The sequence below is a fragment of the Hyperoodon ampullatus genome (assembly GCF_949752795.1).
Source record: "Hyperoodon ampullatus genome assembly, chromosome: 7".
In the NCBI taxonomy this organism is placed as follows: Eukaryota; Metazoa; Chordata; class Mammalia; order Artiodactyla; family Ziphiidae; genus Hyperoodon; species Hyperoodon ampullatus.
In genome coordinates, this window is record NC_136920.1 from 73,786,698 (window position 1) to 73,811,475 (window position 24,778).

General features: G+C 43.6%; 1 protein-coding gene across 1 annotated transcript in view; it reads left to right on the forward strand.

Moving 5' to 3' along the window:
- Positions 1-268: 268 nt before the first annotated feature.
- The window catches only part of NAV2 (neuron navigator 2), a gene marked incomplete at its 5' end in the record, with an annotated part of 768,636 nt that continues 744,126 nt past the window's right edge, over positions 269-24,778 (forward strand). Inside the window, one exon of the mRNA XM_079709585.1 lies at positions 269-343. Coding sequence (XP_079565711.1) covers positions 269-343 — 75 coding nt within the window. The remainder of the gene's footprint in view (positions 344-24,778) is intronic.

Sequence of the window (24,778 nt, forward strand, 5' to 3'; positions counted from 1 at the left end):
GCCAGCATTGGAACTGAAATAAAACCCCAAGTCCCAGCTCTCATGATGCCGGCAGCAGCTGCCTTCATTGCTAAAGCAGCCATGGCGAAAGAGGTTCCCGAGTGGATTTTAAGAAGTCGGGAAGACCTTTGAAAAGGTAGTGTGGATTTCCTCAGCTGGCAGGAGCCGTGTCAGGCCACGTGCATGCATCACTTTTGCCTGGGTTCTTTTATTCCTCTGTGGATTTGGAAGCATCGCTGAAGGAGAGAGGGGATCTTATTCCTGGGAAATGGAATCGGCTTCTGAGTCCAGCCAACAGCAGAAGAGAAAACTGGTAACCCACGGACTGGAAGATCAAAAGAGGGTAAGTGAGAACTTTGTTGCTTGGCTTATGGCGCCAGAATTGCTAAGCATGATTCAGAGCACCCAGGTGGTCGTCTGCATTGTTGTTGTTGTCATTGATTATGCTGGTTTGTCTTTCTCTGGTTAAGGAGGTGGGATGGTGGCTCTTGATTTGCCAGGTCCTAGTGCTGGACTTGAAGCCTTGACTTGTTGGGCAAGGAGAGAGAGAAAGAAGGGGAAAAAAATCAGAAAGGCAAAGATTTATAAGCCTTAGCTCAGGGAGTTGACAAAAAGTGTTGGTGTTCTATCAGTCAAATATGAGCTTATTTGTACTGAAGCCCCCCTTTGGGATTTATACACTGTTAGCACCTTTTGGAAATGGTACTCTTGACAGCGGTGGTTTCATTTGAGTTATTCACCATGTGGTCTGCTGGCTCTTGTGTTTATGGATCAAAACCATATTCTACTCCACTCTGGCCGCATCTGTGAGAATGTCAAAGCCATTTAAAAAGGCCCGTTGAGTGTAGGTCATTTGCTGTCATTGGTCTGAAAGCTGCAGTCACCCAGGACTTGTGTCTTGCAGTTAAAGTTCAACTTGTCTTCAAAAGCCAAATGCAGTCGAGTGTAGCATTGAGTGGCTGGTTTTCCTGTGTTTCCTCATTCCCAGGGGAATTTCTAGGACCAGAGGTGGCCAGGGTTAAATACAGCTCAAGCAGAGTCAGGGTCTATGTTAATCTGAAAATAATTTCTATGTTTCCTTTGAAATGTTGTGGATGGTTGAAAAACTTCTGGTATTCTCTCCATATGGAGTGGAGTATCCCTTCTCTTCATGAGTCTCAAAGATCATCTCTTCCTGGTGTGAAATACCTGTGGAGGTGAAAACTAGACTTACACCTCTTCCCTGTAGTTTTCAACGGCTGTGTGTGTGTGTGTGTGTGTGTAAAGGATTTAGTATGGGGCTTTGCTCTGACCTTCAAAAAAATAAACATAAATGGAAACAAGCCGTATTTTAAAAACAGTTAATTACTCTATTTCTAAAGTTTCCACTCATTAAGCTGCACTCACCATAATGTGGGAAGAATGCCCACTATCTAAGTGAAATTTGTTTTGTGGTCTTTAATTTATCCAGTGTATAACCTGCTAGACCTGTCTGCTCCTATTTCTACAGGAGCTTTCTGAGAGATGGGAGGAAAACCGGTAATTGTTGTGAACAGATCCTAGGATTGACTGTGTTTTACTAAGTGTAAGCCAAGTTTGATATCCAGACACTTTAGTGGAGGAACATTTGGGACCTCTGACACTGTAGAATATTTTAATTGGGCTGGTACACCGAGATAATATGCAATTATGACAGCCTCTCCTTGGTTAGGTATGGATATCTGCATTTCCCATCTGTTCTTGGCTCTGGCTGTGTTGGGTCCACATGTACTATGGAGCCTCTGGAAGTAGAATATAACCCCAAGTGAGGCTCCGCGGCAGCTGGGTTAACATCAATTGGTCATGCTCAGCTGACATTCATTTTAACTTGAACTCTAGCTGTCATGGCGATTATTAAATTTATAATGATATATGTAAGATCCGTTTTAATGACTCTCCATGCTTGAGCGAGCTCTCACTTGTGCTGGCAAAATAAGGCTTAATAGAGTATTACATTTCATCTCCTACTGAATTTTCCAGGCAGTGGTTGAAACTTTGCTGAGGAGGAATTAGATTGCTTTTTCTGATAGGCATTGTGATTATAGTTCCATATTGCTCGAGTACAGTTTTGGGTACTCTTGTAGAAATACCGCCACTGCAACAGCTTCTGTTGGCGGCAGCAGCTTCTGTTGGTGTGTGCATGTGTGTGTTTGTGGGTAAACACACACCCCATTTGTGTCAAGTGTGAAGCTGAACAAGCCTCCCGGCACACAGCCTGGAATGTCTTGTCCCCGGAGCTGAAAGGCGACTCTCCAGTGTTTTGGCTCAGATATCTCGGGTGAGCTGAAAACCCCTCTTCAGGGGGGATTGGCTGAAAATCCAACAAAGGCACAATCAAGGCATCCATTGGGGAGCTGGGAAATCTCCGTCAGCATGCTTAAGTTACCACGCGTTCACTGGCACCAGATCCTTGTGGCATTGCTGTCAGTGAGCGTGTGTGTGTGTGTGTGTGTGTGTGTGTGTGTGTGTGTTATCCAAGGAAGGACAATTGTGGGTAGCTGCGGAGACAAGGCAGAGAGAGAGTGGCCAGCTTCATTTTGCTATATTTCTTGCTGTCCAGAGCAGCAAAGCCATTTTCTTTAAGGTTTGGTAGGTTTCATGCACCTTACTGTAACTTGGCCCTTTTTTTGGTTTTCATACAGATAGAGTGCCTTGTTGAGGGCTCCTCTAGGATCTGGCTCTTTGAGGGTATTTGCCTGTGCTTTCTGCAGTGAAGAGTGCCATGAGCTGTGGAACCAGAGAGCTGGGTTCAAATTCCAATTGTGCTGTGTGACTCTGAGAAAGCTACTTAAACTCTCTGACTATTAGATTCTACATTTTCCAAGAGGACAATAGTATTTAATTATAGGGATACTGTTAAGATTAACTGAAGTAAAGCTGGTAAGGACTTTGGTGATTGGTAATTATTTAAGAAATGTTCTGTATATTCTTGGGACAATTTGCAACGTAGTATTTCTTATTTTCCTTTTGTTCTTAGAGGGCTACATGTGATTTTGTTTTAAATCTTTAAAAAAATACTCAAGGAATACACACTCATTACACATTCAAGCATTACAGAAGAATTCAGAGTGTAAATTCCTCTTTTCTCTAGTTTTATCCAGCAGTGACTGCTATTAACAGTTTGATAGATAGCATTCCTGACTACTCTTGGTTTGTGTTTCTTAATAAAAGGAAATCATATTGAACATATTTTTAAGAACCTTGTTTTTCCACTTAATATAGTGTGAATATCTGGGTCATTACATACACACCTACCTCATGCCTTTTAATGACTAGAGAGATTTCCATTATAGAATGTGCCAAAATTTATTTAACTAATCCCTTGTATGTACAGTTAGGATGTTTCCAGGTTTTGGTTTTTGCTCTGTGCTTTTTTTTTTTTTTTGGTATTACAAAATTCCTTTGTTCATCTATCCAGCAAGTATTTATGAAGTACCTTCCATGTGCCAAGTCCTATTCTTGGAGCTGGGTATCACCTAGACAGACATGATCGCTTTCTTTCTGAAGCTTATGTTCTAGACCAGCGCTTTCCACCCAACTTTCTGCAATGATGAAAATGTTCCATTCATGAACCTTGCACGTCAGTAGCCACTAGTCATATCTGGCCATGGAGCACTTGACATGTGGCTAATATGACTGAGGACCTCATTTAGTTTAAATTGGGAATTCCCTGGCGGTCCAGTGGTTAGGACTCTGCACTTCCACTACAGCAGGCATGGGTTCAATCCCTGGTCGGAGAACTAAGACCCCGAATGCTGCACGGTGTGGCCAAAGAAAAAAGTTTGTTCTCATTTAGTTTAAATTAATTTAAGCTTAAATAGACTAGTTGGCTACAGTGTTGGACAGTGCCTCTCTCGACAGCTACATCATCTATTTGCAGACAATGGCCTACGTGCTAAAGAAAATAACTAGGTCTGGGTAGTGTCATGGGTGTGGCAAGGGTGAACTTCATTCTTATAATTATTTTTTAATTTTCTTTTAATTGAGGTGTGACTTACATTCAGTAAAGTCCATGCTTCTTAAGTTTACAGCTTGATAAATTTTCTTTTGTCTCTATCACACCTGTGCAGCCACCACAGAGATCAAGATATAGACCATTTCTTGACCCCAAGAGGGTGTGTTGTAGCTGGGTATAAGGGATGCCCCCCTAGGGAAGTGCCTCTTGAGTGGAGACCACAGTGATGAGCAACAGCTGGTCATGGGAAGATCAGATGACGGACTTCAGATGTGCACGTGCCCACACTCACCCCGCAGCAGGGAGGGCTGCCATTCAGAACTCCCCCTTGGGGGACTTATCTTGGTGCCACTTATGGACAGTAGCTCCCCATGCATCCCTAGCACTTGGAAATTCAAATTCTGTGCTGACATCAGGAAAAATCCAGAGAGGCATGGGGCTGCAAATTGCCACGGAGAGAAATTCAGTGAGGTAAGTATTGTTTAGTGCTGTAAGAACCCACTTAACTAGCACAGATGGGAGGAGTAAAGTTTCCCTGACAGACACCTATTGATCAGTCAAGGGAATGACTTTTTGATTGATTTTTTTCTCTACTCCTCCTTAGAAGTTTGTCCTTCACAGACGGAGCTTTCCCACAGAGGATGAACATAAAATAAGAATTGTTCAGGGGTTTTTAAGATACTTGATGACTGAGTGGTGACAAAGATGGCTTAGTGTGAATATTCTCCGGGCTGTCATCTTCTCAGCATGAAAGACTTCCTGGGGACAGTTTTTTTAAAATGACTTTGGAGAGAGTGAATTTGGGCTTTGTATAATTAAAATTTCCCGGGTTGGCCGAACGGCTCTGGGTTGCCAAATGCTGCCGTACAAAGTGGAAGATATCATCATACTTGCCCTGTCATCCTCTCCCCTTCATTTTTATCACTGGCATCCCTGACTTCCCCATCACGTGGTTGAAGCTCAGAATAATTTTACCTTCTCCACCACCCGCTAAGTCCTCTACCTTTTCATCCTATCATCAGTCCCACTTGCTCCTGTGCTACATTGTATCTGCAGCTGTCTCTTCTTTCTGGTCTTACTGCCACCACCTTCATTTCAGGTCCAGGAATTCTTGCTTGGATGGTGGCATAGCCTCCTGGCTGGCTCTCTTGTTTCCATTTCTCCTTTAGACCATCCTCCACTCCTGGCCAGATTACTCTTCTTGGAGTCTTCCTGGAGTGTTGTCATCCTATTCAGTGATTTCCTGCTATGACCTTACCCTCACCAGCCTCTGGCACTTTATGCTGTGCCCAACTTCTAGGGTGTAATATGTAGAAGCTCAAATCTCACTGGAGTCTCTAGACCTCAGCTTCACCCCTGGAAGAGTTCTGTAACCTCCCTGAGCTGTTTTCTCAGTGGTATTTATTCATAGCTTGTAAGATGCTTAGCCCTGTTCCTGGAACATGGTAAATAATCAGTGAGTGGGAATTGCTGTGTTGATTATAGTCTCCCATTCTCTTTTATCCAAATATTCTCTTGCCAAACTCTCATTTCTGTTTCATGAACAACCCTCATGTTTCCCCCACCTCTGAGCCTTTGCTTTTGCACATGCCCACCTGTCCACCTTGAGACCCCTCATCCGTCCTCCTTGAAGAATGCATCCTCCTCCTGTTTCTAATACCTTGTTCACATGTGGCCGGTGTAGCAGTTCATGGCATTCTCCTCATGGCCCAGATGTTTTTCTACATGTCACACCCTGTACTAGTTTGTTGGCTCATTGAAGAAGGAACTGGTCTTGCCCATCTCTTCATCCCCTGGCACACAGTAGGCACCAGTAAATATTGGTTGAATGAATGAACGTTACTTGTTGCTTTGAGATTTCTTTTTCCCTGTGGTCCTGAAGCTGAATCTGATCTTCCAAAAGGACTGGTTTAATATGTTGTCCACCCTTAGAGAGAGAAGAGGGAGAAATAGGATTCAAGGAGATGGTTAGGAGTTCCCTGCAGTGATTGAATACATTTGATTCGGGAGACTAGATTGGGTCTGGTGAGTGGAATAGAAAGAAGGAGCCTATTGAAGCGATATTTTGAAAGAAGGAGCAGAAGAATTTGGGTTAGCGACTAGACTAGTCCCTAGACTGACAGAGAGGGATGAATCTAAGATGTTGCCAAGCTTTGGTACATCGGTGGCTGGAGGGGACTTGCAGCCCTTTGAATGGAGCGACTTGAAGTAATGACACCTTCTAATGCTTCTCACAGCAGAAGTGCTCTTTTGCTTGGTTTGCACCAGTGGAAGCAGAGCAGTTATTTCTTTTCAGGCAAAGAAGGAAAACAAGGTGTATTTTAAGGTACTTTTCCCAAGCACACATGACTTAGATTTAGTGAATCTTTCAGAAAGGATTAAGAAATAGGCTAAGGATAGGGAAAGTAACTAACATATTGTACAACTGCTATGTGGCAGAGAGTGTACTAGGCACTCATTTTATCTCATTTAGATCTCCCCCAAGCCCTTGATGTAGGTATTACCAACCCATTTTACAGATGCAAAGGAAAGGATTTCTCCAAGTTTCCATAATGTATTTTGTCTGCCAGGCTCCAGCACCTCACTGTAATTTCACCTACCATTAGGATTATATCTCTAAAAGTTTTAAACTGGAATTTACTTTAAAAATAGTTTCTTCTAACTTCCTTTTAGTTGTGTACTTGTATATACATGGACATACACATACACACACGTGCGTGCATACATACTCCATAGCAGGGTTTGCCTGTGTGACATCTTACAGGTGTTTGTTCATCTGGGAACTATGTCCATATTATTCCTGAAATCAGAGCTCCATGCCACCACCCTCCCCAGGGTCAGTCTCCAGCCATGGTGAGGCTGAGCTGCTGTAGAGGGATTCTCCTCCTAGTGGTCTGAGCTCTGAGATGCTGCCAGTGTGGTCAGGGCTCTGGACGAATGGATGTTCACATGTCAGGTAAAAATGCACCTCCAGTCCCAGCTCCCTGAGCTCTTTCCAGATGAGCTGAGATGCTTGCTCTTCGGCCTGGGCCCATGTGCTGCTGTTGCCCCTTTGTAGCCGGAGGTCGCAGCAGTTACAAGTTGATCAGCCTCCAGACACCTCCCTGCCTGGATGGCCTGCCTGTCTGCCTGGCCTGCATGGAGGGGGTGTTAACCAAACTCTCAGGGGGTGTGCACTGAGGGCCTACCACAGCACATTTCACATGTCACTGAAGGCTGGAAAAAGACTGTAGCTGGATGCAACTCAATTCAGTTAAGTTTTGAGCTTCCATTCAGGTATAGGGGGAGAGATCTCGGCTAGCAAAGGGGCCAGGGCAATGCCCTGCTTTCATTCCAGTGCGGAGAATGTGAGACAGCTCAAGATCAGTCTCATTTATGCATTCATTCATCCCACATTTATTTATTGAGTCCCTACTGTATGCCAGCCAGCCACAGCATGAGGCTCTGGGGTCATAATGATGAGCTTAGATACTGTCCCCGGTCTCTTGGCACTTCCATTGCCTTGGAGGAGTCAGTTTAACCAGCAGTGACAGTGACATTAAATAAGTGTGTGTCTGGCTTGGAGAGGTTGGCAGGGGTGGGAGGGTGGGCAGAGAGTGCTTCCCTGGAGGAGGAGGAACTTGAGCTCTGCCTATAAGAGGCTGAGTGAGGAGCACACTGGAGGGAGCACTAAATAAACAGCTCGCAGTCCCCCTGCCCTAAATTCATATGCTGAAGTATACCTCAGAATGGGACTGTGTTTGGAGATAGGCCCTTCAAGGAGATAATTCAGGTTAAATGAGGACAAAAGGGTGGGGCCCTAATCTGCTATGACTGGTGTCCTTCTGAGAAGAGGAAGGAATGTGTGCACAGAGGAAAGGCCATGTGAGGACATAGTGAGAAGGCCGCCATCTGCAAGCCACAAAGAGAAGCCTCGGGAGAAATCATACCTGCTGACACCTGGATTTTGGACTTCAAGCCTCCAGAACTGTGAGAAAATAATTTTCTGTTGTTTAAGCCACCTAGTCCACGGTATTTTGCTATGGTGGCCCTAGCAGACTGATACACTGGCACACGGGGAGAGAGGGAGTTGGCTTAAGGCATTTTACCTACAACAACCCAGACTGTAAGCTCCCTGAGGGCAGACACTAGGTCACTTCCCCAGCATCCAACACACTGCCTGATGTCTGGTAGGTCTTTAGGAAATATTTGTTGAGTGAGAAAATCCATGAATGAAAAAGATGAGGACAAAGCATGGAGAAACTGGACAAGCCATATGAACGTTGGGATTTTGTCCTGTAGGCATTGAGAAACCACTGGGGGTGTCAGAATTAGGGAATGCCCTGAAAGTGGTGCTTGGGAAGATTTCTGGAATAAACCAGGGTGGATAGGAAGGGGTGAGGGTAGCTGTGCAGGTGACAGAGCCTGGAATCAAAGAGACCAGTTAGAAGGCCACAGTAGCCACATAGGCATTCATGATAAGTTTCCATTCCAGGGCTAAGACAAAGGGAAGGCAGAAATGAGCACAGATACAAGGAATAGAATCTGAGGAACAGAAACTGGCCAGCAACTGAATATGGTTGACTCCTATTCCAGGCGGCAAGAATCCCAGGGGTCTCCAAGGTTCAGAGCTTCCCCTTCCCATACCTGCTAGAATGGTGTCTGATAGTCCAGTGGCACTTTGGATCAAGACTAATGTACCCCGGATGCACCGTAATCTCTTGCACTGGTCATAACAGAGTACTTGACTCTGTCTCCATTTGGTGGATGAGGTAAGTGAGGCATGGAGAAGCCAAGTGACCGGCCCAACATCACACAACTTGTTCATAACTAGATGGAGGTGAAGATCCCTAGTCTTTATCCTCTAGTTTAGGGTCACTTTCCAGGGAATAAAACTGCCTTCCTCAATCAGCAGAAATAAATGCTGATGTTGTGTTATTTTAGCTTAATTTTCAATGGGGAAGAAGATAACATTTTTGGGACCCTACTTTAAAGATACTGGAAAAGTTAATTATTTTTGGCCCTAAAGGTGCTAGAAGTTGAACAGTAATTCAGGCACCTCAGAGGTGGCCTCTTCCCATTTATTTGAAAGATACACATAAATTATATGAGGATAGCTTTGCAATAAGTTCCAGCTCTGTCCCAGCTGGCTTCCAGGAACCAAATTACTGTGTCCTCAGCACAAAGGAGGGCTGAGGTTTAATAAGAAGTAGTAAGCAGTGCCAACCTTCCAGCTGGCTTCCTATGTAGGGCTGGCATATTTGTTAAAGCCTTTTACTTACCTGATCTCTTTAGACTTTAATTTTTTCCGTTGGTCTGTATTGTTTCATCATTAATTCCTTCCTTAAACTATGTAAAGTGTGGTCTTAAACTGGAGGGAGAGAGTGGCAATGTCACCTAGGCTGTTTGGTATTTGTTAAGAACATAACTTTGGGACCTTATTACATTGGATAATTTATCCTTTCTAGCCTCTGTTGCTTCATCTTAAAAATTAGGATGATAATAATAAAACCTTTGGTGAGGATTATGGGATATAATGCACTTGAAGTATTTAATGCAGTAGTTAGCTCACAATTAAGTATTAAATGATATCTATTATAATTCTTATATGTTTCCCTTTCCTTGGTTGGCAAAATTCTCTAAGTGGCATATTTTGGGAATAAAATGGGGAGGAGGGAGGTGGAGAGGGAGATGGGTGCCTGCTGCTCATTTGAGTTTCCATTTCTGGTTAACTGAGGTCATATAAAATTACTTCTAGTTTAAACTTTTGTTACTGCATGTCTCCCTCAAAGAAAGTCCGCTTTTCTGCTTCAGAAGTAGAGTCAATGAAAACAACCAAGTCTTCCTTTGTTTAGCAATCCTGTAGGAACTTCCTTGACCTCATCGTTCTGCACATTAATTGACAACTTACAGGAGTCCGGTATGTACAGATGAGGCTAAACCTTTTGTGTGATTCCAACACTCCCCCACCACAAGTTGCATTTTTTGCGTGAATATGTTTTCTGAATTTCATTTATTACACTCTGTGGCATCCCCTAAAACCGCAGCACTGGGAGAAAAAAATCTGGTTACCTAGAGCTAAGTTCCAATTAATCAAGGTTTTCCAAATCTTGTCCTAGGTTACTTTGCTCCTAAAGCTTAAATCAGATTCCTCCATGCCTGCGGTTTGAATCAAAATAATGACATCTCTGACTCCTATCCTCAGGGCATTAATTTTTAATCTTCCTTCTCTTTGGGATAATTAGAAAGAGAGGGACGGGGCGGGGGTTGGGGAGAGAAATGCAAGGAGATGCGGTTGGCAGAGCAGGAGTGGATGTTTTTATAATGCAGCCTCTTCTAGGAAGAGGGAGCATCTGAAGTCTTGCATCTGCATTCCCAGTTCACTTTAGGAAGCAGAGGCGAGGGTTGGGATTGGGACGGTGGCTAATGGAGCCAGATCAGGGTGGTGTCTGATGTGGGAACTGGAGGTCATTTGGGGAATGAGCCAGAGCTGTGTAATTGTGTGTGTCAGAGAGGAAGGTTGAGAAATACACTTGGGTGTATGTGGGGATTTCTCCCTTGGCTAAGCTGAGTAAGTACAGACAAGGGTACTCACAGCCTTGTCCATTTCCTGTATCCGCGCTCCCTTGAACCTCTGGGGGGGTCACAGTGGGACTTGAAGGACAGGAGTCAACATCTTGATTACAACTAGCAAGATGCATTTTAAATGTGCCTTCCAGTGATTCTAACCTACACTGAGGTTTGAGAATTACTTTCATGATGGATTAAAACCTGTGACCACCTCCATCAGCACCAAAATCAGGGCTTTGCAGGAATGGGTTGGAGGAAATTTTTTTTTTTTAATTGCAAAGAGTTTCACTTAAGTTCCCTTAGGAAAAAATGAAGTTTGTTGTTTGTTAATGGAAAGGACACATGTGCTTAGGAACCCAGAGAAATGTCAAGAACCAGGCTTCAGGAAGGGCAGGAAATAAGGCAACTCCAGGTCCCAGCCATTTGTTCCTCCTTGGCTATTGTGTCCCTTCTCTGCTTCTCTCAGTGCATCTCTTCCTTTCTCTTCTTCCCAGCACTCGTCCTCTGCTGCTATTCATAGTTTCTTTCTCTTCCCTTTTAACTTCAAGGCTGACCCTCATCACCTCCACCTGCCATCACAACTTAGCTCTTTCAATATTACTGTCCACTGAGAACTTCCCTTTGTGTTGCTTAGTTCAAAGTCGTGCGATGCTCCGATTGGCTCATCTCATCTTGTCCAGCTTAGAAGCAAGTCCAGAGAGTTAGATCAGCCACTAGATTGACCACTCATGAGTTGTGGGTCTGTTCCTGGGCCTGTCAGCTATGGCTCCAGTGGGGGTGGGTCACATGGTACATGGAAGCCTTTGAGAGTAGATTATCCCAGGAGGAGGCATGTGTAGGCAGGCAATGACTGACATCTCTATGTTCTTAGATAGAATTTGATGGAAAGAGGAGACTAGAGAGGAGGAGGCACTCGTTGGGTTGGATGGTCAGGGGAGTGATGGAATCATCTGTTGAATGTCTGTCTTTGTCACTGGATTGTCCCTGCCTTTGTAAAGCTCACAGTCCAATGGAGCAACCAGGTATTAAATGAATATTGAAACAAATATCCACTTAGGTTCCACTGATTGATAAATGAAATATACCAGGGAAGATGGGGCTTTCACCAATGGAAAACAGGGGCTTCCCCAGTGGTGTAGTGGATGGGAACCCACCTGCCAATGCTGGGGACACAGGTTCGATCCCTGGTCCAGGAGGATCCCACATGCTGGAGCAGCTGAGCCCGTGCACCACAACTTCTGAGCCTGCGCTCTAGAGCCCGCGAGCCACAACTGCTGAGCCCACGTGCCACAACTACTGAAGCCTGTGCACCTAGAGCCTGTGCTCCACAACAAGAGAAGCCACCACAATGAGAAGCCTGTGTACCACAACGAAGAGTAGCCCCCGCTTGCCGCAGCTAGAGAAAGCTCGCATGCAGCAACGAAGACCCAACGTAGCCATAAATAAATAAATAAATAAATAAATAAATAAATAAAAATTTGTTAAAAACAAAACAATGGAAAGCAGGAAGCCAAATGGTAAGGTGGGAAGAACTTCAGCAATCTGAACAATTTGGGTTTCAATCTGTGCCTCGGAATGTATTGGGTTTTTGGTGTTTTTTTTGCGGTACGCGGGCCTCTCACTGTTGTGGCCTCTTCCGTTGCGGAGCACAGGCTCCGGACGCGCAGGCTCAGCGGCCATGGCTCACGGGCCCAGCTGCTCCGCGGCATGTGGGATCTTCTCGGACCGGGGCACGAACCCGTGTCCCCTGCATCGGCAGGCGGACTCTCAACCACTGTGCCACCAGGGAAGCTCTGTATTGGGTCTTTTGATCTTGGAAGAAGTTTTTTAATGTGTCTGAGTTTCACTTCCTCATCTATAAAATGTGGATACTAATAGTTTCTACCTTGTAGGGTTATATTAAAAGAAATAATGTATGTAAAGTACTTAGCACAGCACCTGGTATATTGCATTGGTACTGATCAAAACTGAACTTTCCTTTACCAGTCTCTGAGCTCATATTAGGCCATGAGAAACTGCACTTTGTTATTGAGGTGTTAGTGGGTTTACTTTGGGACTAACATCTCTTGTCTATAGAAGAGTGAGGAAATGTCACACTATCAAGAGGACTTGAGTTACAATCCCAGTTCATCACCTGGCATGACAGCTACGACTGGGCAAGTCCTGTCTTTCCTTGGGCCTCAGCTCCTGCTGGACTTGTATGAAGTTCTTTGACTCCTTAGTCTGGCCTTTTGCTAGTATTTGGCATGTGGGTAGCTTTAGGAGGGGATCTTCTGGTTGGAAGGCCGGGCAAAGTTCCCAGCTGTAAAGCATCTTCGTCCCTGGCTGCCTTCCATCATCTAGAGGCCACTGCATCAAGCCCAGGGAGCCAACTCGCTCTGCCGATTGAAATCAAGGGTACTTGGAAACAGGAGCCCTGGATGCGTGCGCTCTCTTCTCTTATGGCCATCAATCACTGGCAGGGCCCCGGCTAGGACTGAAGAAGCAAACAGCAAATAAGCAGTTTGCATTACTAGAACAACATGAAGCCCTTTGCCTATGGTAATTGAAAAAAATCTAATTTCTGCCAGTGTCCCTGGAGCATCTTCCTACTTGGATTCCTGTGGAGTCTCCAAATTTTATTATCAACACAACTGAGGAGGCAGAGGGAGTGAAGTTCACTGCTGGAGTGAAGTTGTGAGGAGAATCCCTGGGCCCCCAGAATGGTGCCCAGAGATCCTAGATCTCAGCTAGATTAAGGAGGATGAGGTAGAGGTGATGGGGAAAGACATGAGTGAGGGCAATGCAGATGCCTAGGGTGGGGGTTGCCTGGAGGGTGGAGATGGACTGGTGATTGCTGAGGTCCAGTGGTGCAGGGATTTTAGTACTTTGTCATCTTAGGTAACGCTGTTGTCCCCACTTCAGGCTCAGAGAAGTTCATAACTTTCCCATGGTTCCAACAGCTGGAAGCAGTAGCCCTGGGTCTTGAAGCCAACTCTGCATGACTCCAAACCCTATGCCCTTTTTCATCAGATGCCATTATAGACATTAATATACCACTGCCCTGACTTCTGCCATATTATTAATATACTCCATATCTGTTATTAAATTGACTCACTTAAACAAAATTAGCCTTATCAAAGCATAGTATCAGTGAAATCCCAGGTTTGATGTGCTACTTATTTTTCTTTCTAATACTCACTAAAATGAAATCATGGGTATGAAGTTTTTAAAGTTTATTGATGTACTACTTAAAATAACATATACCACTAGGGGTACACAGACCTCAGTTTAGAAACACTCCCTGTACATCATTAGCAATATGATAGCAACAATAATAATATCGACTGATTACTGAACACTCACCATGTGCCAAGTTCTGTACAAAGCATCACAGTGGGTAGAACATGGGATCAGTAGTCAGACCTGGGTTTAAAATTGAAATCTGCCACTTCCTTTGATGTTTGACCTTCAGCCGATTAGTTATCTTCTCTGTGCCTCAGTTCCCTCATCTATAAATGGGGATAATAATAATCTCTCTCTTCTAGAGTTGTTTTGAACATTAAACAAGTTAAAATAATACTCAGAAAAGTGCCTTGCACATATTAAGTGCTATGTTAAGTATTAGCTATTATTGATTCATTCATTCATTTGACAATTATTAATGTTTGAGCATGTTCTGTATACCAGACATCATTCTATAATCTTCACAAAAATCTGATTGTGGATATTATCCACATTTTACACATGAGAGGACTTAGGTTGAGCAGCTTCCCCCAAGGTTCCCTAGCCTAAAACACGATGAAATTGAAATTCAAATCCAGGTATGTCTGGAGCTCTACTGCTTTGATTTTTACAGAACACTTCTGATACAAAATGTGTGTGTGTGGTATGTGTTTTTCCACAAAGACCAATTCTTTGACATGAGCTGGGTGTCCTACAACTCAATTCAATTCATTTCTGATGCTATCTACCTGGAGTGAGTGTCAGATCCCTAAAGTTAAGGGCTCAGTCCCACAAGCCTGCCCCTGGTTCAGATGCTAATTGTAAGTCCAGACCTCCTGTACTTCTTTTTTTTTTTAATTTTTAAATTTATTTTCAAAACTTTTGAATTTTATTTTATTTATTTTTTTATACAGCAGATTCTTATTAGTCATCAATTTTATACACATCAGTGTATACATGTCAATCCCAATCACCCAATTCAGCACACCACCATCCCACCCCCCCACTGCTTTCCCCCCTTGGTATCCATACATTTGTTCTCTACATCTGTGTCTCAATTTCTGCCCTGCAAACTGGTTCATCTGTACCATTTTTCTAGGTTCCACATATATGCGTTAACATACAAGATTTGTTTTTCTCTTTCTGACTTACTTCACTCTGTATGACAGTCTCTAGATCCATCCATGTCTCAAAAAATGACCCAATTTCATTCCTTTTTATGGCTGAGTAATATTCCATTGTATATATGTGCCACATCTTCTTTATCCATTCATCTGTTGATGGTCATTTAGATTGCTTCCATGACCTGGCTATTGTAAGTAGTGCTGCAGTGAACATTGGGGTGCATGTGTCTTTTTGAATTATGGTTTTCTCTGGGTATATGCCCAGTAGTGGGATTGCTGGATCGTATGGTAATTTTATTTTTAGTTTTTTAAGGAAACCTCCATACTGTTTTCCATAGTGGCTGTATCAATTTACATTCCCAACAACAGTGCAAGAGGGTTCCCTTTTCTCCACACCTTCTCCAGCATCTGTTGTTTGTAGATTTTCTGATGACACCCATTCTAACTGGTGTGAGGTGGTACTTCATTGTAGTTTTGATTTGCATTTCTCTAATAATTAGTGATGTTGAGCAGCTTTTCATGTGCTTCTTGGCCATCTGTATGTCTTCGTTGGAGAAATGTCTATTTAGGTGTTCAGCCCATTTTTGGATTGGGTTGTTTGTTTTTTTTAATATTGAGCTGCATGAGCTGTTTATATATTTTGGAGATTAATCCTTTGTCCGTTGATTCTTTTGCAAATATTTTCTCCCATTCTGAGCGTTGTCTTTTCATCTTGTTTATGGTTTCCTTTGCTGTGCAAAAGCTTTGAAGTTTCATTAGGTCCCATTTGTTTATTTTTGTTTTTATTTCCATTACTCTAGGAGGTGGATCAAAAAAGATCTTGCTGTGATTTATGTCAAAGATTGTTCTTCCTGTGTTTTCCTCTATGAGTATTATAGTGTCTGGTCTTATATTTAGGATTCGAATCCATTTTGAGTTTATTTTTGTGTGTGGTGTTAGGGAGTGTTCTAATTTCATTCTTTTACATGTAGCTGTCCAGTTTTCCCAGCACCACTTATGGAAGAGACTGTCTTTTCTCCATTGTATATCCTTGCCTCCTTTGTCTTAGATTAGTTGACCATACGTGCGTGGGTTTATCTCTGGGCTTTCTATCTTGTTCCATTTATCTGTTTCTGTTTTTGTGCCAGTACCATATTGTCTTGATTACTGTAGCTTTGTAGTATAGTCTGAAGTCAGGGAGTCTGATTCCTCTGGCTCCGTTTTTTTCCCTCAAGACTGCTTTGGCTATTCAGGGTCTTTTGTGTCTCCATACAAATTTTAAGATTTTTTGTTCTAGTTCCGTAAAAAATGCAATTGGTAATTTGATAGGGATTGCATTGAATGTGTAGTTTGCTTTGGGTAGTATAGTCATTTTCACAATATTGATTCTGCCAATCCAAGAACATGGTATATCTCTCCATCTGTTGGTATCATCTTTAATTTCTTTCATCAGTGTCTTATAGTTTTCTGCATTCAGGTCTTTTGTCTCCCTAGGTAGGTTTATTTCAAGGTGTTTTATTCTTTTTGTTGCAATGGTAAATGGGACTGTTTCCTTAATTTCTCTTTCAGATTTTTCATGACTAGTGTATGGGAATGCAAAAGATTTTTGTGCATTAATTTCGTATCCTGCAACTTTATCAGATTCATTGATTAGCTCTAGTAGTTTTCTGGTGGCATCTTTAGGATTCTCTGTGTATAGTATCATGTCATCTGCAAACAGTGACAGTTTTACTTCTTCTTTTCCAATTTGTATTCCTTTTATTTCTTTTTCTTCTCTGATTGCCATGGCTAGGACTTCCAAAACTATTTTGAATAATAGTGGTGAGAGTGGACATCCTTATCTTGTTCCTAACCTTAGAGGAAATGCGTTCAGTTTTTCACCATTGAGAATGATGTTTGCTGTGGGTTTGTCATATATGGCCTTTATTATGTGGAGGTAGGTACCCTCTATGCCCACTTTCTGGAGAGTTTTTATCATCAATGGGTGTTGAATTTTGTCAAAGCTTTTTCTGCATCTATTGAGATGATCATATGGTTTTTATTCTTCACTTTGTTAATATGGTGTATCACATTGATTGATTTGCATATATTGAAGAATCCTTGCATCCTTGGGATAAATCTCGCAGATCATGGTGTATGATCCTTTTAATGTGTTGTTAGATTCTGTTTGCTAGTATTTTGCTAAGGAGTTTTGCATCTATATTCATCAGTGATATTGGTCTGTAATTTTCTTTTTTTGTAGTATTTTTGTCTGGTTTTGGTATCAGGGTGATGGTGGACTCATAGAATGAGTTTGGGGGTGTTCCTTCCTCCTCAATATTTTGGAAGAGTTTGAGAAGGATGGGTGTTAGCTCTTCTCCAAATGTTTGATAGAATTCACCTGTGAAGCCATCTGGTCTTGGAGTTTTGTTTGTTGGAAGATTTTTAATCACCGTTTCAATTTCGTTACTTGTGATTGGTCTGTTCATATTTTCTATTTCTTCCTGGTTCAGTCTTGGAAGGTTATACCTTTCTAAGAATTTGTGCATTTCTTCCATGTTGTCCATTTTATTGGCATAGAGTTGCTTGTAGTAGTCTCTTAGGATGCTTTGTATTTCTGCAGTGTCTGTTGTAACTTCTCCTTTTTCATTTCTAATTTTATTGATTTGAGTCCTCTCCTTTTTCTTGATGAGTCTGGCTAATGGTTTATCAATTTTGTTTATCTTCTCAAAGAACCAGCTTTTAGTTTTATTGATCTTTGCTATTGTTTTCTTTGTTTCTATTTCATTTATTTCTGCTCTGATCTTTATGATTTCTTTCCTTCTGCTAACTTTGGGTTTTGTTTGTTCTTCTTTCTCTAGTTCCTTCAGGTGTAAGGTTAGATTTTTTATTTGAGATTTTTCTTGTTTCTTGAGGTAGGCTTGTATAGCTATAAACTTCACTCTTAGAAATGATTTTGCTGCATCCCATAGGTTTTGGATTGTCGTGTTTTCATTGTCATTTGTCTCTAGGTATTTTTTGATTTCCTCTTTGATTTCTTCAGTGATCTCTTGGTTATTTAGTAACATATTGTTTAGCCTCCATGTGTGTGTGTTTTTTACATTTTTTCCCCTGTAATTCATTTCTAATCTCATAGTGTTGTGGTCAGAAAAGATGCTTGATATGATTTCAATTTTCTTAAATTTACTGAGGCTTGGTTTGTGATCCAAGATGTGATCTATCCTGGAGAATGTTCCATGCACACTTGAGAAGAAAGTGTAATCTGCTGTTTTCAGATGGAATGTCCTATAAATATCAATTAAATCTATCTGGTCTATTGTGTCATTTAAAGTTTCTGTTTCCTTATTTATTTTCATTTTGGATGATCTGTCCATTGGTGTAAGTGATGTGTTAACGTCCCCCACTATTATTGCGTTACTGTCGATTTCCTCTTTTATAGCTGTTAGCAGTTGCCTTATGTATTGAGGTGCTCCTATGTCGGGTGCATATATATTTATAATTGTTGTATCTTCTTCTTGGATTGATCCCTTGATCATTATGTAGTGTCCTTCCTTGTCTCTTGTAACATTCTTTATTTTAAAGTCTATTTTATCTGATATGAGTATTGCTACTCCAGCTTTCTTTGATTTGCATTTGCATGGAATATCTTTTTCCATCCCATCACTTTCAGTCTGTATGCTTCCCTAGGTCTGAAGTGGGTCTCTTGTAGACAGCATATATATGGGGTTTGTTTTTGTATCCATTCAGCAAGCCTGTGTCTTTTGGTTGGAGCATTTAATCCATTCATGTTTAAGGTAATTATCGATATGTATGTTCCTATGATCATTTTCTTAATTGTTTTGGGTTTGTTTTTGTAGGTCCTTTTCTTCTCTTGTGTTCCCCACTTAGAGAAGTTCCTTTAGCATTTGTTGTAGAGCTGGCTTGGTGGTGCTGAATTCTCTTAGCTTTTGCTTGTCTGTAAAGCTTTTGATTTCTCCATCAAAACTGAGTGAGTCCCTTGCTGGGTAGAGTAATCTTGGTTGTAGGTTCTTCCCTTTCATCACTTTAAGTATACCATGCCACTCCCTTTTTTTTTTTTTTTTTTTTTTGCAGTACGCGGGCCTCTCACTGTTGTGGCCTTTCCCATTGCGGAGCACAGGCTCCGGACGCGCAGGCTCAGTGGCCATGGCTCATGGGCCCAGCCGCTCTGCGGCATGTGGGATCTTCCCGGACTGGGGCACGAACCCGTGTCCCCTGCATTGGCAGGCGGACTCTCAACCACTGCGCCACCAGGGAAGCCCACCACTCCCTTTTGGCTTGTAGAGTTTCTGCTGAGAAATCATCTGTTAACCTTATGGTAGTTCCCTTGTATGTTATTTGTTGTTTTTCCCTTGCTACTTTCAATAATTTTTCTTTATCTTTAATTTTTGCCAATTTAATTACTATGTGTCTCAGCATGTTTCTCCTTGGTTTTATCCTGTATGGGACTTGCTGCGCTTCCTGGACTTGGGTGGCTATTTCCTTTCTTATGTTAGGGAAGTTTTCTACTATAATCTCTTCAAATATTTTCTCTGGTCCTTTCTCTCTCTCTCTTCTCCTTCTGGGACCCCTATAATGCGAATGTTGTTGCATTTAATGTTGTCCCAGAGGTCTCTTAGGCTGTCTTTATTTCTGTTTCTTTTTTTTTTTTTTTTTTTTTTTTTTTTGCAGTATGTGTGCCTCTCATTGTTGTGGTCTCTCCCGTTGCAGAGCAAGGCTCCGGACGCGCAGGCTCAGCGGCCATGGCTCATGGGCCCAGCCGCTCTGCGGCATGTGGGATCTTCCTGGACCGGGGCACGAACCCGTGTCCCCTGCATCAGCAGGCAGACTCTCAACCACTGCACCACCAGGGAAACCCTGTCTTCATTTCTGTTCATTATTTTTCTTTATTCTGTTCCACAGCAGTGAATTCCACCATTCTGTCTTCCAGGTCACTTATCTGTTCTTCTGCCTCTGTTATTCTGCTATTGATTCCTTCTACTGTAGTTTTCATTTCAGTTATTGTATTGTTCATCTCTGTTTGTTTGTTCTTTAATTCTTCTAGGTCTTTTTTAAACATTTCTTGCATCTTCTCGATCTTTGCCTCCATTCTTTTTCCGAGGTCCTGGATCATCTTCACTATCATTATTCTGAATTCTTTTTCTGGAATGTTGCCTGTCTCCACTTCATTTAATTGTTTTTCTGGGGTTTTATCTTGTTCCTTCATCTGGTACATAGACCTCTGCCTTTTCATCTTGTCTATCTTTCTGTGAATGTGTTTTTTTTCCACAGGCTGCAGGATTGTAGTTCTTGCTTCTGCTCTCTGCCCTCTGGTGGATGTGGCTATCTAAGAGGCTTGTGCAAGTTTCCTGATGGGAGGGACTGGTGGTGGGTGGTGCTGGGTGTTTCTCTAGTGTGCAGAGCTCAGTAAAACTTTAATCCGTGGAGCTTCCCTGGTGGTACAGTGGTTAGGAATCTGCCTGCCAGTGCAGGGGACATGGGTTCGAGCCCTGGTCCAGGAGGATCCCACCTGCCACGGAGCAGCTGGGCCCATGCGCCACAACTGCTGAGCCTGTGCTCTGGAGCCCATGTGCCACAACTACTGAAGCCCACGTGCCTGGAGCCCGAACTCCTCAACAAGGAAAGCCAGCACAATGAGAAGCCCATGTGCCGCAACGAAGAATAGTCCCTGCTCGACACAACTAAAGAAAGCCCGTGTGCAGCAACAAAGACCTAATGCAGCCAAAAAAAATTTTTTTTTAATTAATAAAACCCCCCAAAACACTTTAATCTGCTTGACTGCTCATGGGTGGGGCTGGGTTCCCTTCCTGTTGGTTGTTTGGCCTGAGGCAACCCAACACTGGAGCCTACTTGGGCTCTTTGGTGGGGCTAATGGTGGACTCTGGGAGGGCTCACGCCAAGGAGTACCTCCCGGAACTTCTGCTGTCAGTGTCCTTGTCCCTACGGTGAGCCACAGCCACCCCCGGCCTCTGCAGGAGACCCTCCAACACTAGCAGGTAGGTCTGGTTCAGTCTCCCCTGGGGTCACTGCTCCTTCCCTAGGGTCCTGACGTGCACACTACTTTGTGTGTGCCCTCCAAGAGTGGAGTCTCTGTTTCCCCCAGTCCTGTCGAAGTCCTGCAATCAAATCCCACTAGCCTTCAAAGTCTGATTCTCTAGGAATTCCTCCTCCTGTTGCTGGACCCCCAGGTTGGGAAGCCTGACGTGGGGCTCAGAACCTTTCCTCCAGTGGGTGGACTTCTGTGGTATAAGTGTTCTCCAGTCTGTGAGTCACCCACCCAGCAGTTATGGGATTTGATTTTACTGTGATTGCACCCCTCCTACCATCTCATTGTGGCTTCTCCTTTGTCTTTGGATGTGGGTATCTTTTTGGTGAGTTCCAGTGTCTTTCTGTCGATGATTGTCCAGCAGCTAGTTGTGATTCTGGTGTTCTCGCAAGAGGGAGCGAGAGCGTGTCCTTCTACTCCGCCGTCTTGGTTGAGGGCCAGACCTCCTGTACTTCTGACTCACCATCTATAAATCATAGGTTCCCACTCCCCGCTCCTCGGGGTTTGCTAGAGTGGCTCACAGAACTTAGAAGAAGTGTTTACTTACTATTACCAGTTTACTATAAAGGATACAACAACCAAATGGAAGAGATACATATGGCAAGGTGTGTGGAAAGGGGCATGGAGCTTCACGCCCTCTCTGGGCATGCCACCCTCCCGGTACCTCACTGTGTCCACAAACTCTGAATCTCCTTGAACCCCTTAATTTAGGTTTTTAAACGGAAGATTCATTACGTAGGCAAGATTGATTAAATCATTGACCATTGGTGATTAACTCAATTTCCAGCCCCTCTCCCCTCCCTGGAGGTCAGGGAGTGAGGGCACTGGGGCTGAAAGTTCCAATCCTCTAATTACGGTTGGTTCCTCTGGCAACCAGCCCCCATCCTGAAGCCCCCATCAGAACTCATCTCATTAGCATAAACTCAGGAAAAACAAAAGACCAGGCTCTCCTCTCAGCCCTATAACTCAGGAAATTCCAAGGATTTTAGAAGCTCTGTGCGAGGACCTGGGGATGAAGGCTAAATACGTATTTCTTCATCTATCACAATATCATAGAAGCCATAGCTGGTTCCCTTAGCTACTCTGCCGTTACTGCCTCTGCATGAAAGGAAACCCCGCTTCCTGACAGAGGGATGCGTACCCATTTATCTCTCAGACATGTGGTCAGACTTTATCCTCTCGGGCCAACTGAACCTCCTTGCCCAGTTTTCGGAAAGCAGCCAGTGTCGCCCTGTCTGTCCATGTTCCAACTTTGATTCTAGTGATGTGGGATGAGTCTTCAGCTCCCATTAGCCTGTTGTGGCATCTTTGTATCCCCCACAGTGTCCATCCAGAGGCCCAGAGATCCTGTACACAGTGGGCAGTCAACACATATTAGAATGTGGGACTGCAGCGGGGCACAGTGACCTGGAACAGACAGATGCCACCATAGCAGCACCAGCAACAGAATTCGTACACAGGCATCTTGTTTTGCAAGGTGCAGCAGTTAAGGATCTGTTTCCCATCATATAACATAATAGTGGTTTGATTTACAGATGTCTTCATGGAGTTCTTTTCCTTAGAGAACTTTAGAAAATTGTGATTGCTTGTTACTTTTCGTGATTATGTTCACTATGCAAAGGTAGGTTTACTCACACAATATTCTGACTGTTGTTGTTTTCTACCTTTCATAGGAAGATCTCTGGGCCAAATTTTATCATTAAGGGCAACTGAGCTTCCTTTTGAGAGCCTCTCTCCCTCTTTGGGAAAGGATGAACGAGAAACAATGATCCCCTCTGCTGTATTTTTTCAGGTGTGTTTAGAGCCCAAGTTGCATGGATACAGATGAGAGTATGTGGAGACAGTCACTTGCATCTGGGCCATTTCAAGCAGGACTGGCTGTCCTTATGGAAACTGGCAGCGTCTGTCCATCTTCACCGTATTCTCCCCTTTCCTCCAGCCAGCCAGCCCTAGCCACTCTTCAAGATTGATTCTCCCATTTCTATTCACTTGAAACCGTCCCTATCTCTTCTCTCTTGTTCCTTCTTCTCTGATTCTTTTTAACTTTCTTTCTTTGTTTCCTACCTGATACAGTATTTCATTGAATCACATATGAGTTAAGAGCATGAGTTGTGGAGTCAAAGGATGAAGCTCTCAGCTCTGTGACTTTCAGAAAGCCCCTTCCTCTCTCTGTGCCTCAGCTCCCTTCTTTGTTCAAAGGAGAAAACAATAGCTGCTCTATCCTGGTCATCTTATGGAGGATCAAAATAGACAATACAAGTACTTAGCAGGTACCCAGTAGATGGTAACTGTTCTGTAAATACCGACTGGGGGCAGTGATAGTGGTGACAGTGGTGCTGTGTTCCTGGCTAGAGTGTAAGATGCTAGAAGACGGAGACCAAGTCTCATGTTTGTTTTTTATCCTCCAGAGTTGATCATGGTGCTAAAGTCATAGAAGTGCTCTATAAATACCTGGGGGATTTAAGGAGTTTTCAAATTTCATGCTTTCTCCTCTGTCTGCTTTATTAGAATTACATTTAAGTAAAATTAGTGTTTGGCTTGTCCTTAGACCCATTTTATTAGAATGCATGTGTCAGCAATTAAATATAGGGTTTATTCATAAGTGTTTATTTTCCTGGAGTGAAAACACCCCAGCCAAACCGTGTGCTTTTAAGACTCCTGCTCTTGGCCAATTCATAACGGCACAGAGAGTAAGCCCAAAGGGAGAGCCACCCTTGCTCTTTTGGTGTGAAGTGAAAGCAGGTCTGATTCTAGAAGCAGCCAGAGAGGAAGCATTAAGCAGAGCTCTGAGAATAGGAAGTCCTGTGGGAGATGTCGATAACCAAAATTATCTCTCATTTCAGCAGCCTCTAAAAAGAGCCCCACCTGGCCCCTTCCCCTGGGGGGTGACCTCTCCCCTGTGCTGGCAGGATGAGCCAGGAAGGGGCAGGAGGGGGCAGTCATCAAGAGTCAGGTTACCAGTGGGCATGACGTCAGTGTGGCTCCTAAGAGCCCGTGCTGGCCTCGTGGAGAGGCAGCAGCTGTGCCCAACGCACCCTCCGTGGAGCCCCTCTAAGTCTGAAGCTCCGTGTGGATGGAGGGAGGGCGGGAGGGCTGTAGACGGCCCCCATCACTTGGAGGGCAGCCAGGGCTGCTCTTTCTGCTCAGTCCTCCTGGCAGGGTCGCCTTTCTGCAGCTTTCCCTGCGAGGTCAGTTTGCAGAGGAAGGGAATCAGGAGCCCCTAGGTGGGCAAGAATACAGGTGTTTGAGTTGATGGAAAGTTTCAGGTCCCTAGGATGGTCCTGCCAGAGCTGCCAGTAGTGGATGGGAAGCAGAGGGCTGTCCTGGAAAGAGCTGGATTTGGAATCAGCCCCCGGATGAAATCCTGGATCCAGCCCTTATGATGGGACCATATGCAAATCCTTTCTCTTTTCTAATCATCAGCTCTTCATCTGTAAAGCGGGGAGAATAATACTCTTCAGGGATGTTTCCCCTCCTTTGGAGAAGAGAGTGTTGAGACTGGTGCATAGTGAGAACTTAATGCATGGCAGCTCTTTGCTACCCCCCTCCCCTATGTCACCACTCTTGAATATTAGACAACTAGCTAGACTCTAACAGCCGAGTTTAGTAGCTGCTAGACCATTCCAACAATGACTTGGGTTAGCTCTTCACTTTTTGTGCAGATGGGGCTGCATCTAGAGCAGGTTTCTTAGGTTTGGGTAGATTCTCCCTTTGATACCTGCGTCTTTAAATCCAGAGTCGTCATTGTGCAGACAAGGAAACTGAAGCCCAGAATTATCACACCCAGAGTGGTAGAACCAGGCCCAGGTCCGCAATCTAGGCTGTACAGCAGCATCTGTAATTTCCTGATCCCTCAGGATCTTCTTACAGCCTCTGAGCATTTGCATGTGCTGTTCCCTCTGCCAA